Source organism: Perognathus longimembris, chromosome 9 (assembly GCF_023159225.1).
Source record: "Perognathus longimembris pacificus isolate PPM17 chromosome 9, ASM2315922v1, whole genome shotgun sequence".
NCBI classification, from domain to species: Eukaryota; Metazoa; Chordata; class Mammalia; order Rodentia; family Heteromyidae; genus Perognathus; species Perognathus longimembris.
Genome location: NC_063169.1, coordinates 31,247,586 through 31,264,048, shown reverse-complemented (window position 1 = coordinate 31,264,048; position 16,463 = coordinate 31,247,586). Strand labels below are relative to the sequence as shown.

The 16,463-nt window shown below is 38.0% G+C and overlaps 2 protein-coding genes across 8 annotated transcripts in view; one reads left to right on the top strand and one right to left on the bottom strand.

Moving 5' to 3' along the window:
• The window catches only part of B3gat2 (beta-1,3-glucuronyltransferase 2), a 52,625-nt gene extending 52,210 nt beyond the window's left edge, over window positions 1–415 (top strand). The window contains exon 4 of the mRNA XM_048353898.1: window positions 14–415. Within this exon, the coding sequence (XP_048209855.1) occupies window positions 14–100 (87 nt within the window). The 3' untranslated portion in view covers window positions 101–415. The remainder of the gene's footprint in view (window positions 1–13) is intronic.
• Window positions 416–552: 137 nt separating this feature from the next.
• Smap1 (small ArfGAP 1) overlaps window positions 553–16,463 on the bottom strand; it is a 124,780-nt gene continuing 108,869 nt past the window's right edge. For 6 of the 7 annotated variants that reach the window (XM_048353891.1, XM_048353890.1, XM_048353894.1 and 3 more), the window contains 4 exons: window positions 10,578–10,705; window positions 6,155–6,326; window positions 5,051–5,358; window positions 553–1,496 (listed from right to left, as the gene is read on the bottom strand). In XM_048353891.1, the coding sequence (XP_048209848.1) occupies window positions 1,362–1,496; window positions 5,051–5,358; window positions 6,155–6,326; window positions 10,578–10,705 (743 nt within the window). In that variant the 3' untranslated portion in view covers window positions 553–1,361. Of the gene's footprint in view, window positions 1,497–2,543; window positions 2,800–5,050; window positions 5,359–6,154; window positions 6,327–10,577; window positions 10,706–16,463 lie in introns of those variants that run through there. The other variant, XM_048353895.1, reaches the window with a different exon arrangement.

Below are 16,463 nucleotides of genomic sequence, written 5' to 3'. Positions count from 1 at the left end.
CTTTCCACTCCAGGTTCTCGTGTGGCATACTCGAACAGAGAAGGTTAATCTAGCCAATGAGCCGAAGTACCTGGTGGACACAGTGAAAATTGAGGTATAAATGGAAACACCAGCCAGTGCAGTTCACCCAGCCAGAGGGTGTGAAAGAGGGAATTGGGAGTTGAGGCTGCAGATCATTCAGGTATTGTTTCTTTTACTTGGTTCAGTACAACTTTTACTGTCACCTGATGGCCTCCTATTTTAAAGAAGCAAACTGGATGCTTCAAAATGTATGTTTTATCTTCATTTGTTCTGCATGTTTTGTCTAGACCTTAATGAAGATTTCTGTACAGTAAGCTAAGGGACAGTGCAAGATACCTCTTAGTACCTTACACACTTTTTTGTCTTTTCCATTTGGCTTTGTAATCAGTAGAACTGAACATATTTTAGAACTTGATGAGTATTTTGTCAAGTAAACATCCCAGTTCTCTACTTCAAACCATTGAAGGAATGTTTGGAAGGCTGGTGGCAAGTATACAATGTAGGAAATAAAACCCACAGGAAAAAGGTCAATGGATTCATCTGTTTAATTTAGGGAAATAACATTTTGTCAATACGAGGCACCATAAAATGTAAACACAATAACTGTCATAAACCTGGATATACTTTCAAGGATGATAAGTGGCTTTGTTTTAGTTACCCTGTTTGTATATAGTGCAGCAAAGGTCTTAGTGTTAGCACTATGTACATATGAAGAGATCCAAATTGCAAGAGGCAGATAAAATTTGAATTCTTATGTTTAAGGTTTAGTGACATCCAGGTTTATCTTCTTTCACTAACCACGTTCCCTGATAAGCACATCAGAACAACAGCACGGTGAAGTGAATGATGCAATAAAAGAATCTTGATACACTAGAAAACAGTGCTCAGTGATACATTTACATTCTATTTATATGATTACACATTTGATCATACAGTACCTTCCTACAGGATTACTGGCTAATTTGGGGGTAGGGTTTATACTGTTAGAGGTATTACTAACATGATAACTACTTCCCTTATATGCAAACATTAGCGCTATAATTTTATTGAGAGCAAAACCGATTATGTAAGTTGACTGAGCAGCTTCTCAAATAATATGGTTTTATGAAATCATGGGAAATAGGAGCAAAGCTGCCCTTGACATAAAATGACTTCTTAACCTGCTTCTCACCACAAAAATTTAATCAGTACAGACCAACACGGCCAATCAGGTAATTCTTAATATGAACAAGTGGGGGAAAAGAAAACAAATATATATGTACATGAATGGATAGGGGAACTAGATGCTTTTAGCAAGGAATGTCAGATGTTAGTTCTGGATGAAACTTGCTCTGCAGTTATCATTTCCACAGCTGTGTACTTAGAGTCTGACCCGATGAGCTTCCAGACCATCCTGCGGTTGTGCTGGGGGGCTGGCCAAAGCCTGCCGCTGGGCTCCCACTATTGAGACTCACGCCAGCCATCTGCTGATTCATCTGTGAATCACATGAAAGGTTCAGTTTAAGAGGAACACTTAATTTTTCTTTCTTTAGCCAGTTTAGTATCTTTTCATTAATGTGAAAATAAAATACTTGGTTAAAATGCAGGGTAACAAACTAGTACCTCTTTAAAGAAAGCAAATTACGCTGGGGATATAGCCTAGTGGCAAGAGTGCCTGCCTCGGATACACGAGGCCCTAGGTTCGATTCCCCAGCACCACATATACAGAAAATGGCCAGAAGCGGCGCTGTGGCTCAAGTGGCAGAGTGCTAGCCTTGAGCGGGAAGAAGCCAGGGACAGTGCTCAGGCCCTGAGTCCAAGGCCCAGGACTGGCCAAAAAAAAAAGAAAGCAAATTAACTGCTTGCTCTCATCTTTTCTGCCATTTTTTAATCACTCTTCATAATTCTTTCAACTACACTAGGAAATTTGTGCTAAATGGGAAAATATTACAGTAAAGTATGCTAAAATTATCATGTAAACTTTTTGTGGTGGATATAATTGTCTATTAAAATCTGAAGTGGCTCTATATATTCTAAACATTAAAAATCAATCATGTCGGGGCTGGGGATATAGCCTAGTGGCAAGAGTGCCTGCCTCGGATACACGAGGCCCTAGGTTCGATTCCCCAGCACCACATATACAGAAAACGGCCAGAAGCGGCGCTGTGGCTCAAGTGGCAGAGTGCTAGCCTTGAGCGGGAAGAAGCCAGGGACAGTGCTCAGGCCCTGAGTCCAAGGCCCAGGACTGGCAAAAAAAAAAAAAAAAAAAAAATCAATCATGTTGTGTCCAGACAACATAAACAGCTAAAACCTTATGCTATTTTTACAAGTCTTTTTCTTCTAGATTGCAGTCAAGTAAATTTTTAAGTCTCTTGATTACAGTTCTCTTACTTCCAAGTGAGCACCAGTAGTTCACACCTGTAATCCTACTTACTCATAAGGCTTAGATCTGATGATAGGAGTTTAAAGTCAGCTCAGGCAGGAAAGTCCATGAGGCTATCTCCAATTAAGCTAAAGCAAAAGGCCAGAAACAAAGTATAATTCAAATAGCAGAGTGCCAGCCTTGAGCAAAAAAGCCAAGTGAGAATGCAAAAAAATGTGAGGTTTACCATAAAGTACAGAGTTGAAAGGCTGTTCATTTACAGTTTTTCTAAGACATTAATATTAGCTGCAGATCTTAGTGTCTAAAGAGGCAGAGTGGGTTGGTACTCAAGGAATTTCCCACCAACCTGTCATTGGCAGTGGATTGCATAGTCAGTGCAGGTGAACAGCACCTCTTTCTGCACAACCTAGAATAATCTGGACATGGAAGACAGCAGGTTTTGTTTGTTTGTGTTTGGTCCTGGGGTTTGAACTTGGCCTGGTCACTGTCCCTGAGATTTTTTTTTTCAAGGCTAGCGCTGTACCATTTGAGCCACAGCACCACTTCCAGCCTTTTCTGAGTAGTTTATTGGAGATAAGAGTCTCACAGACTTGGCTGCCTGGGCTGACTTCAAAGCCTGATCCTTAGATCTCAGTCTCTTGAACAGCTAGAATTACAGGTGTGAGCCACCAGATCCCAGGTGGAAAACAGCTTTGATCCCTTACAAACTTGTGTTTCCTGAGTATGATGCTAGATTTCTAAGTTACCAGAATAAAAGGCCTCAAAATTAAAAGGCCTCAAAATTATTAGTGAACATAGACTGGTGTGAGTAGACTAAGTTGAGCCAGTGTGAACTACTCATCTTGCACTTTTGAGCTGAGCTGTAGTTCAGGGCAACTGTTAACAACATTTGACCCTTTTAAAAGTTGTGAGATTCACAGTGGGTAGACACCAGTGTCAGACCCATATTCCTGTAAAGCATGACTGTAAAAACTAAATTGGAATCTTTACGGGGATATACAGTTATTACTGTAATGTTAGTTAGAAATCATTCTACACTGTGTCCCTGAATGTTCCCAAGATAAAAAGCACTAATTGTATAGACACCAAGACCAAGATGGCATAGAACATCTAACAGAAAAGTGAGTAGAAAAATGTCTTTGTCTACGGAGCTAAAGAAAAATCAGAACAGAGCAGTTGATATAGGAACTGTTATCTCTTGGTTTTAAACTAGGTTAGGTAAAAATAGAATTTCATATGAGGGGATGCCTGAGATAACTATTGACTTGTCCACAGCTCACATAGGACTCTTGAGTTTATATAGGATTCTTAATGTAAGTCACTATAGGATATACAAAAAGGAAATACAGTTTTGAAGAGCTTTGTTCCTCAATACTGGAGTTTGAACCCAGGACCTGGAAATTACTAGGAAAGTGCTCTACCACTTGAGCCATGCCACATCCTTTTTTGCTTTAGGTATTTTCTACCAGGGTTTTCTTGTGTTTTCACTTTGGTTGGCCTGAACTTTCTTTTTTACTGGGTGAGATGTGGTCTCAAGAGCCAGGATCTGGCTTGACCGTGATCCTCAATCCTCCTCAACTTCACCTTCCAAGCAGCTAGAATTACAGGCATGAGTCACTCTATCTGGTCTTAAAGGGTATGATGTGTGTGTGTGTGTGTGTGTGTGTGTGTGTGTGTGTGTGTGTGTGCATGCATGTGCACACACATGCACACCCACAATGGGACTTGAACTGAGAGTCTTGAGCTCTCACGTGGCTTGGTCATGGCTGGTGCTCTATCACTTAAGCCACACCTCCAGTTCAACACTTTGCTGATTAATTGGAGATGGAGCCTTGCAGACTTTTTAGCCCGAACTGGCTCCAAAACATGATCCTCAGATCTCAGCTTCTTGAGGGTTACAGAAGTGAACCACCAGTGCCCAGTTTAAAGAAGATTGTGTTTTGTGCTGCCTGAGCTTTGAACTGAGGGCCATGATCCTGTCCCTGAGATTTTTTTCACTGAAGGATGGTGCTCTACCACTTGAGCCATGGCTCCCCTTCTGACTTTTTGGTGGTTAATTGGAGAAAAGAGTCAGTTTCTTGCTTCAGCTAGCTTTAAACAGCAATCCTCAGATTTCAGCCTCCTGAGTACCTAGGGCATAGTTGTGAGCCCCCAGCACCTGGCAGCATAATGAACTTTTGGACAAAAAGAATTTGCAAATCCACAAGCAGTAAGTATATAAAATGGAAGATAGCCTTGATTCCCCATAGCACTGTGCTTTGACAATGAATATAGAATATAGGCTGGGTATTTTCTGATTTGTGAAATTCCAAAATAAGTAAATACAAAATTATTAATGAAGATAGATTTGGGCTATATGGACAACAAAATGCCCTACCAGAAAGCTGGGTAAAGCTTGATGCTTACTTCCTGTGGGGGTGGGGGGGAGGGGAGGGAGAGGACACACCCAACATTTATTTATGGAATACCCTAAAAGGACACTGACAAATCATTTGCCCATCTCATAAAAACCTCCTAATATTGATAGACACTTCTGACTTGATATATTATCCCTACTTACTTCTTTTTACTAGGTCATAACATTTCAACCAACCAACCAGCCAGCCAATCAATAAAATCACCTATATTCTTTGATTTGGGAGGAGCTGGAGAGTAAATGAGCCCTACCTGTGAGAGGCTCCATGGCGGCTGTTGTGCTTGTGGCAGGCCAAACTTACTCTGGGGTGCACCCATCTGTCCCACTATTCCTCCTTGGGGGCCAATGACATTTTGAGAAAGTGGCATCACACCAGTTTGTGCATTTCCCATAAAACCATTGGGCATGGGCATGCCCACCATCATGCCTGTGTTCTGTCCCATGACATTTCCTATGAGGCCAGGAGCTGCAGGTACAGGTACACCCATTGATGGAAAACCTTGAAATGCAGCTGGTGCTTGTGAGGTAAATGGTATATTTGTGGGTCCCATAAACACACCTGTATTGTAAGAAACAAGATTTTAAAATGAATAGCAAAAGCAGGACCATTACATATAGCTACATTCAACTCTACACACACAGAGGTTTGTCATTTTCCTGACCTACATACAAACTTTCATTGCAGTCTAGCTCAGAATCCATACCTGAACCTTCAGTGTTTGTAATTTCCAGAAATTAATCAGTTATTGACCTGAGCAAATTTAAGTAGAAACTGTAAATCTTAGGCAACAGCCAGACAATGTATCTTCATTGTGAAGACCAAACCATATGGTACGATCGCACAGTCAGTTCTGCTGACTTGCACCATGGAACTGATTACAGCTGGCTTTCTATATGCAAGTAAGCGGACTGCCATATGGTTTTGATGGAATAACACTGAGTAAATTTTCTACATTTTTCATTAAAATGACAAAGCATTTGTAAGTTTCTGGAATTTATGTGCTAATTCAGACTGCGTGTTAAACTGCAGAGGAAATATACTGTACCAACTTAATGTAAAGCAAATTTTACTAATTCTTTGAAGATAATCAATGTACTTTAAGGTTGTGAAACAGTATTTAATTAGTGGTATGTGCAAGTTTGTTCTGAACAATAAAGTTTTGTGAATCCTATACTTGCTTTTTAATTCTAATGACCCATTCATTTCAGTTTTCTAGTTATATGTATAAGCTGCAACAGAAATATGCACTATACCACAGGAAAGTAGAGAAGAAATGTAATTGATACTCCAGACACAAAGGATATAGTTCCAGTAATGTCACTGAAACTCACTGAAAGATTTCAAAATTAGTTACCAGGAGTGCTTTGCTGCTGAATAGTTCCTGCACCATACAGAGATAGGATGGAATCTTTGGAGAGTTGTTTCTTTGCTACTTCTTCTGACTTTGTAGCTTGTTCAGTGAACAGATCCAAATCCCCCGATGTCACTGTAGACAAGGGGGCAGCCGCTGGTACAGAGGATGTGCCCTGAGACAAACACCACAGTAAGCTATGGAGTTCCTCATAGTGCACCAGAATTGATCTACTACTTAAATCGGACAAAGTTATGAAATCAGGCAGGAATTAATTATAGGAGGCCCACACAAAAACACTGAGAGTAAAATGTTTCTTAATTTGAGTTAGTTACTGTAAAGAAGAGAGACAAGCTCTTACATAATAAAATTATTTAGCAGCTTGGCAGATGCAAGTTTGCTCATCTCATCTGGAACAGAAAACAAGTTAGGTGGATGATCCCCTATTGCTTCAAAGAACCTATATCCCTTGAAATGAATGTCTACAACTACTAGACCACAGAAGGGTTTTATAATGATTGAGCAAAAGGTTTCTACCTTTGCAAATGTTACATCATAACACTTTTTTTTTTTTTGGCCAGTCCTGGGCCTTGAACTCAGGGCCTGAGCACTGTCCCTGGCTTCTTTTTGCTCAAGGCTAGCACTCTGCCACTTGAGCCACAGCACCACTTCTGGCCGTTTTCTGTATATGTGGTGCTGGGGAATCGAACCCAGGGCCTCATGTATACAAGGCAAGCACTCTTGCCACTAGGCCATATCCCCAGCCCATCACTTTTATAAATTTAATCTTAAGTCCTTTGAACATCAGAATGTTCCCCATCCAGAAATGATATGAGAAACTGTGATAACCTGTATACCTTACCTTATCAAGTACTCCATGAAGAGACCAATGAATACATGCACACAGATATTTAATATAAAGCAATATTTTCACATAATCTATATCATGTACATATTTAATATTGTACAGTTCCAACTGACAATCTTGTTTAATGATCTCTATGGCTACTAAGTAGTCAAACACATGTAAATGTATATATGGACTTGTTTAAATATCAATCATGAAGCTGGCTAGGATTCTTCACAAGCATTTAAAGTTTAATGCCTTGGTTAGAATACTATGGAAAACTGCCCAAACCTTCAACTTATAAATTAATTTAGGCAGGACAGCATGACTAGAAAATAATGAGATAGGAACTAGGTGCTACTGGCTCACATCTGCAATCTTAGCTACTCAGGAAGCTGAGACATGAAGGCTGGCTGTTCAAGGTCTGCACAAATCTATCTCCAATTAGCAAGCAAAAAGCCAGGCTGGAGCTGTGGCTCAAGTAATACACTTCTGGCCAAACAAGGAAGAGCTTGCCCTGAATTCAAAATCCCAGTGGAGTAGGGTAGGGGATAGGGTAAAAAAGAGAGAGCATCATCTTAGTTTACAAAAACTGAAATGTGTACAAAATACGATATGATAAAATCCATCCAGGCAGGCCTAGAACCCTAGCCCTACACTTGTGTGCTCTTGGATGTGGCATTTTTCTCATAAAATATGAAAAAGTGTCTTTTAGCTCCTCAGAGTATGATGTTAAAAGAAACCAAACCGACTATATCTTTTCATCATGGTTCTATTCAGCCTATCTGTTCAACACCCATGGGGTCTATTTTCTGTGGGTAAGAAGTTATCACAGAAAGAGCCTCATGGGTAGGGACTATGATTCTAGTCTCATAACACAGCAGCCTAATATTCACATGATCTAAACATGGCATAAGTCTCTTTTGCTGAAGGTAGGTAATATGGATATCTACTTCAACAAGGACACAGTCTAAAAGTGGTCAACTACACAACATAAAAGCACTCTAAACATTTTTTGTGTGTTTCACTTGCCACCATTACAACCATTATACCATTACAAGAATGCAAAATAAAGAAAGTAAAACAATGATTGCCTATTGTTTTCTATTTTAGGAAGCTGCAATGTCTAACCAAACACTCACTGGCCTTCTGGGATCCCAGGGCTAAACTAAGGCCAGGCCTCTCTCAGCAATTGTGCGAGTCTAAATGCTGCCATGTGTTAAATACACATACAACTACCAACAGAACAGGAAAGTCCTGTATTGCCACAGGAGCTCTGGAACTGTCTGCTCCCAATCCTCCAAATACATATACATTCCTGTCAGCTGAGTATTTCCAGGCTCAGGTAAAGTAGATAGTAAATACAATCTACAGTAATATGTGGTAAAACCTTTTATTAGAATTTATACATGCTTGGATGGGGAGTGAAAGAATAGGGCTGAGTAATTCAGAATCTTGGTGTATAAACAAACTAGTTTTAAGTTCAATTTCCTGTACTAATAACCTCCCACACACACACAAATTAGAGAACTGCACAGTACCAACACACATGTACATAGGTGTTTATAATCTGTATTCCATTTTCAAAGGCATTATTCTGAAATTTTACCTAAATTTTAACCTTTACACAAGATTTAAATGAATGATAACTCTTTATAATATATTTCATAAGACAACACAACTGGCACAATTTTGGTCTACAAAAACATTTCAGCATTCCAAGGAATTAGATATGATTTTAAAAGTTAACCCTTCCAGTTATCAATAGTATAGCTGAAGTGCGAGCCCTGCTCCCAGCCCTCCACCAGGATTCCTGCTCTCATTTATGGCAATACTGTGCTTAAGTTTTAAAGAAGTCCTCACTGTTCTACTTGCTGCTCTGATACTGAGCACATGTGACGTACATTGAAGCCTCAGCAGTAGGGTCTGATCCTCTAAGAAACTGCAAACAACCCCAGATTTCAGTGGAATCCAACAGATATAACTCTCTACAATGTTAGACTGAAATATTTTCATGATCAGATTTTCTTCTTTTCTTTTTTTTGTTGGTTGTGGGCTTCAATCTGGGCCTGGGTACTGTCCTAGAGCTCTTCAGCTCAAGGCCAGCTCTCTACCACTTGAGCCACAGCACCATTCATGATCAGATTTTCAAATAACCTAAATACTTCCTTCTTTCCAAAGCCACAAAATTAGACTGGCCGGCCGGCCTGCCTGCCTTCTTTCCTCTTCTCTCCCTCCTTCCCTCCCCTCACTTCCCTTCCTCTTCTCTTCCTTTTTTTGTACCAGTACTAGGACTTGAACTGAGGGCCTCGGCATTGTCCCTTTTCCTTTACACTCTAAGCTAAGCACTCTATCTTTTGAGCCACAGCTCCACTTCTGGCTTTTTTATTGGAGAAAGAAGTCTCAAGGACTTTACTGCCTGGGCTGGCTTTGAACCAAGATCCTAAGATCTCAGCCTGTGGAATACAGGCATTAGCCTGCACAATTATATCTGCACGTATTCACAAAGTAAATCATGCTAATCGAAACAGCAGTAATAAAACTTGTCACTCCACGTGTGTTGCAGTTATGGTGATAAAGGGTAAAGCTACTTGCCTGAAAACAATATTGCTGCAGGAAATTTTGATAAAGATCTGTTTAAATTATTTCTTAAGAAATGTAATGATTAAATCTTACTGGTAAGTACACAATACTATCATAAAAATATGTGCAATAACATTATTAATCTTCTAAGGAAGACAAACCTTTTCTTATTAAAACTTTGCCAACCATACAACTCATACAAAAATTTCTTTTCTACTGCATTGGAACAAACTATATCTGTAAAGTGTAAATATGAAATATAGAATCTTAATGTACAATTAAGAGTAAGTTGTATCCTGAAAGTTCATATGAAAGAAATTCCATGTAATGTTAATTAGGCAATTCAAAATTTCTTTACCATTAATACTTCCTTAAAACACACACACACACAAACACACACAAACACACACACACTCTTCAATAGTTTTTAAAAGTTTAACTTAAAATGTAACTTACTTTCAGAAAAAAGACTGGGTACGGAATTTGCTAGATTCTTATTTCCATCAAAATTTATAGTTAGAAACTTCTGAAATAAATAAATGACCTTATTGACTTTAAGTCAGGTTGAAGTAGCAATTCTAAATTGTTTCCCTAAAGCAAAGGCTACAACTTCAAGAGAGCAAAGCTTAGATATAGAAGCGTGGCTCAAGTGGTAATATTCTTGAAGCCCTGACTTCAAACCTTAGTACCACACATAAAAAAGCGGGGAGAAGGATGGATAATAAAGCTTGTGCCTCTAAGGTCTCTGCTGTAGTCACTCAGCTGTTCTTCTGTAGCAGCTAAAAACAATGTAAGTTAATAACAATGACTACATTTAAGTGAAATTTTATCTGTAAAGTCAAGCTATGAGCTTATTTAGTTAGCTTAGACCTGGCTTAATGACAAGTAGGCTCTGAAGTCACAGATTACTCAGAAACAATTTTTTCTAAGTGAAACTTCTGAAAGTTTTCAAAAAGGAAAAAGTGGCAGCCATATAAAACCCCACTTTACCACTACCTGGGCTGGGGGCATGACAGTTGCAGGTAAGGGATTAGAAATCATGGGTCCAAAGATGTCCAGATCATCAGCCAGGGCTGCCACTGTGGTCACATTCCCATTGGTCACTGGAGCCTCGGCAGGGCCATCTGTGAAAACATAGATCCTTGTTTTAATGCAGAATCTCTCAAATTACATAAAAACATTGTTTTAAAGTCATGTGGTTTTATAACAGAACAACCCAGCCACACACTGGTGGCTCATACCTGTAATCCTAGCTATTCAAGAGGCTGATATCTGAGGATCACAGTTTAAAGTCAGCCTAGGCAAGAAAGTCTGTGAGAGACTCTCATCTCCCATAAACTACTCAGAAGTGGTGCTGTGGCTCACACAGTAGACCACTAGCCTTGGGCACAAAGAGGCTCAGGGACAGTCTAGTCAGCCTTCTATTTTTAACAATTTAAAAAATCATTTGACCTCTCTTTCAGACCATACCCTTCTCAAACATAAACAAGAAAATGTTTAAAAAGTCTGTCAACATTTAATAGGATGATTAGTACAAAGGAGGCACTCGAATATTTGGCAAATTTTGATGGAAGCTCTTCCATTTACTATTTTTACCACACCCACAGAAAGTCACTGTTTTTGTCTTTTCCTATAGAAAGACTAAAGTTAATCATTAATTCATGAATAAATACCACATTAGTTTTTACCATCTACATTTAAATGTGAAACCCAAATTAGGTTAATTTGTAAAATGATAACTACAAGTATTTTTCAAGTCATCTTCAGTTATACCACATTATGAAAATCATAAAAAGAAACGTGCTTCTATGTGTGTTATAAATAACTCATTCACTCAGTCCATTCAACTCATTTTAATCAACTCAGCCCCCTCAATGTCAGTTCACTCCCACCCCCTCTACTTAGAGTACTAAAAAAAAAGACCCTACCAATTAAGAGAATTAAAATGATTTATAATGAAAACAATTTTTTTCATTTCTAATTCTTCCAAGTAACAACATTCACTTTAAAGCTGGATCTTTTTGAAGAACTTGTCTTCAGTTTAATTGCAAATACTAACCAGAAATAAAAGAATATCTTAAAAGGACAGACTAGATTTAAGTATAAAACTGAATATGTTTTTCACATTTCAGTAAATAAAGTGAATAAGCTAGTAGTGTTTTAACCTATATGCAGAGTTGGGGATGGGAACAACTTCATCAACTACAAATGCTTAATCCTGTCATATAAATGAGGAAGCACTTTAAGTGGCATAAAATATGACTACAGCCATATGTGCTTACACAATGTAGAAAAATTAAACAGGTAATGTATCCTCTAAAACAAAAACAAACTACAATTATTAGAAGTAAAGTACAAAATGAAAAGGCTGACATGCTGAAAGTTAGCAATTTTCAGTTAAAATACTTTGCTTTTTAAAGCAACAATACTCAGTTTAAGACAAATTTATGGTCAGAAAAATTCCATCATGAGAAAATACTGACTTAAATTTGGGGGGTGGGGGCTGTGAACCAAGAAAATATTTTTATTGGCAAAAGAACAAGGTTCATTTACTATAAACACATGACATCTTTTTGTTACATTTACTAGCAGTTACCTTTTGGAACTTTTAAAGTCTGTTCTAAATAGTATGTTATGCTTCACTTAGAATGTTCATCTTATACTTACAAATATAAATCCTACTTAATATTTAGTATGCTATAAAAGTATATAGGACATTATTTTTTTAGCAGAACCACTGTGTTTAATTATAAGTTGGTTATGCTTGGAAAATATATGAAAATATTTAAATCAGTAAGAATTAAAAGTGCAGAAGAATACTTTTTTGTTTTGTTGTTTAATGCTGGTACTGGGGCCTGAACTCAGGGCCTATGCACTATCCCTGAGCATTTTTTTGCAAAAGGCTAGGTCTCTGCCACTTAAGCCACAGCTCCACTTCTGTCTTTTTGATTATTAATTGGAGATAAGAGCTTCACAAACTTTTCTGCCCAGACTGGCTTCAAATCACAATCCTCATATCACAGCCTCCTGAGTATCTAGGATTATAGACATAAACCACCCACACCCAGCAGCTGTTGAGTAATAGTTTCATGTGCCCATATAAATGTCCAATGCTCTTGATCAGAATCACCTCTTCATTTTTTGGCTTTTGAAGTATTTTACTTCTCATAGCCTTTAGGATTAGATTACCTAGTGTCATGGCCCTACAGCAAAGCTTGGATTAATAATCATTATATTTATACTACAAAAGCAATACATGCTTGTAAAGATTTCAAGTTATGCAAAAATGAAGAAACCAAACGTCTCCATCATGGGGATGGTGACCTTAGCACACTAGGTAAATCTTTTTAATACCATTGTCTGTACACTTAAGAATGGTAAGCATTATGCTATATGTATTTATCACGATTTTCTAAGTATATGACCATATAAAAATTCTTATATAAAGTGATGACTATGGCAATGGGAAAATTGCATCCTATTACTGAATGAATTTATTACAATTTAATAAACTATTAATGGACATTTCAAGTTCTAGATTTTCACCCTGACAAGAACAGACCGTGACCATCTATATTCCTTAATATTATACACAGCAGCTCAGGCCTCTACTGAAAAGTATGTGACTTCTACTTTCACTAGTATATTAAAAAAAGGTCCATTCTCACTTTTTAAAATGAGCATTATAAAAATGGCCTTCTGTACTCTCAGGTGCTTCATATGAACTAGGCCCTTTTTGTAATCACCTGCCAATGGATAATGATACAGTCATAATTTCCAACTCATAGTTTAAGTATGGAGAACACCAAAATCCTTTAAAATGAGACAAAGAATGCACAGCTATCCTTTATGGCAAAGTTGATATATTTTCAACTAATGGTGGAATCTTTTCTCAGACTCCCTTAAACTTAAAGTAAAAAGCTTTCTTCCAGGCCAGATCAATGTTTTCCTCTAAGAAGATACCTTGCCAGGTGAACTGACGATTTCTCTATCCTCACACCAATACCAGACCTACCCTTTTCTCTCTACTTCAGTTTTTCCTGCTATATGATCCCATATGATAGGTTCTAGATTTCACTCCCATCAATTTTCCTTCTTACTGCAAAAAGCTGCACAGACATAGCATAAGTATTCTTAATATAAATTAAAACTTCTCAGCCTAACCAAGTTAATAAATATAAATTCCCAATGGATTCCAATATTTGATCATTTTACTACATTTGACTTGCCATCAAAATATTTCTTTAAAATGTTTGTTTTATTTTAAAGAGATTTTGGCTTAATTTTCAATACTTTAAAGACTCATTATCCATTACCATCATTATAAGCATCACTTTTATTCTAGATGTTTTTAAAGTTTACATGTTATCATTTTTATTCCATGAAAGATGAGAAGGTAGGTACCTCCTTTTATTATCATCAGTTACAGAAACTAGGACAGAGAGAGATGGAAAGATCTTGATGTCCCTCAGCTAGATAAGTAGGAAAGCTTGTACTACAATGCCATCTTCGGATCTGGAAGCTAAAGCTGTTTTCTTTAAGCCAATTTCAACAAAAGCCATGTATTTATAAGTGTACCTCATTATAAAGAAATTATATAAAATTCTGAAAACTAAAAAGCAACCTTTAAATATTTTGTAATTATCTGAACTAAATTTGCAAAGCAGGAAATAAACAGTCCAAAACTTATTTGAGGCTGCACTCAAACACTGCCTCATGACCTCATTACTCTGTTGTCCCTGTACCAAGCCCAGTATCTTACCAATTTATAGGGATGTGGGCTGAGTGAATAAACTGATTACAATCTACACTCAATGAAGAGTACTACAGACCACTGATAATTGAATGAATTCTTCTGATCAAGGGCTCAGTAATAGCACATTCTTTCCTGACAGAATAAAAACTCAAAAGAGACCACAAAAGCAACTGGATACCAAAATACTAAGAACAGTTTTCAGAAAGTTAGTTTAAAAGTTAGAAAGAGGGGCTGGGAATATGGCCTAGTGGTAGAGTACTTGCCTTGTATACATGAAGCCCTGGGTTCAATTCCTCAGCACCACATAAACAGAAAAGGCCAAAGTGGCACTGTGGGTCAAGTGATGGAGTGCTAGCTTTGAGCAAAAAGAAGCCAGGGACAGTGCTCAAGCCCTGAGTTCAAGCCCTAAGACTGGCAAAAAAACAACAACAAAAAGCTATAAAGATTAAGTCTTGTGCAAATTAAGTGGCTTAAGCAGTGCAAATCACCATAATCTAATGAAAGTAGTTGTGATAGCTTATGTTGTCTTGTTTATGCGAATGCGTGTGCGTGCACGCGCACACACACAGACACACACACACAAAGACACAAGTCCAGACAAACAAATCCTCTTCTAACTGTAAGTTCATTCTATGAAACAAGGATATCTATGCAAATAAGTAATTGGAATTCACCACTGACAAGCACCTAGTTCAGAACGGTAATAAGAATAGTCAGGACAAACCAACAGCAAGCATAACTCTAAATGGTGAAAAACTAAAGCCATTCCCTTTAAAAACAGGAACAAGGCAGGGATATTCACTCTCTCCCCTGCTCTTCAACATAGTACTAGAATTTCTAGCCAGAGCAATCAGACAAGAAGAAAATATAAAGGGGATCCAAGTAGGTAAAGATGAAGTTAAACTCTCTCTCTTCGCAGATGACATGATCCTATACCTAAAGAATCCCATAGACTCTAGCCCCAAGCTACTAGATATGATCCAAAACTTTGGCAAAGTTGCAGGATATAAAATAAACCTTCAAAAATCAACGGCCTTTCTCTATGCTAACGACCCAAAGACTGAGGCTGTATCAGGAAAGCAACGCCCTTTGCAATAGCCCCCCAAAACATAAAATACCTAGGAATAACCTTAACCAAAGAAGTGAAAGACCTCTTTGAGGAGAACTTTAAAACCTTGAAAAATGAAATTAAGTCAGAACTAAGGAAATGGAAAAACCTCCCATGCTCCTGGATTGGGAGGATTAATATAATCAAAATGGCAATATTGCCAAAGGCTATCTACAAATTCAATGCAATACCCATTAATATCCCAACACCATTTTTTGATGAAATAGAGGAAGCAATCCAGAAATTCATATGGAATAATAAAAGACCTAGAATAGCAAAAACAATCCTAAGCAGAAAGAACAGTGCTGGAGGAATTACAATACCCAACTTCAAGTTGTATTATAAAGCTATAGTAATAAAAACAGCTTGGTATTGGCACCGGAACAGGCCTGAAGACCAATGGAACAGAATTGAAGACCCGGGAATGAACCCACAGAACTATGCCTACTTAATCTTTGATAAAGGGGCTAAAACAATAGTTTGGAAGAAAGATAGCCTCTTTAACAAATTGTGCTGGAAAAATTGGCTCAACACATGCAACAAACTAAAACTAGATCCTTATATATCACCCTGCACCAAAATCAATTCCAAATGGATTAAAGACCTCGAAATCAAAACAGACACCCTGAAAACACTAAAGGAAGAAGTAGGAGAAACACTTGGGCTCCTTGGCGCAGGATGGAACTTCTTTAACAAAGACCCAGAAAGGCTACAAATCAAAAAAAGGTTGGACAAATGGGACTGCATCAAACTGCAGAGCTTCTGCACGGCAAAGGACATAGCTTGCAAGATAAACAGAAAGCCCACAGACTGGGAGAAGATCTTTACTGGCCATTCAACGGACAAAGGCCTCATATCTAAAATATATGCAGAACCAAAAAATTACCTTCCTCCAAAACAAAACCGCAAAGAACTAATAGCCCGCCGCTCATCAAGTGGGCTAAAGACCTACAAAGAGACTTCTCTGATGAGGAAATGAGAATGGCCAAGAGACATATGAAAAAGTGCTCTACATCAC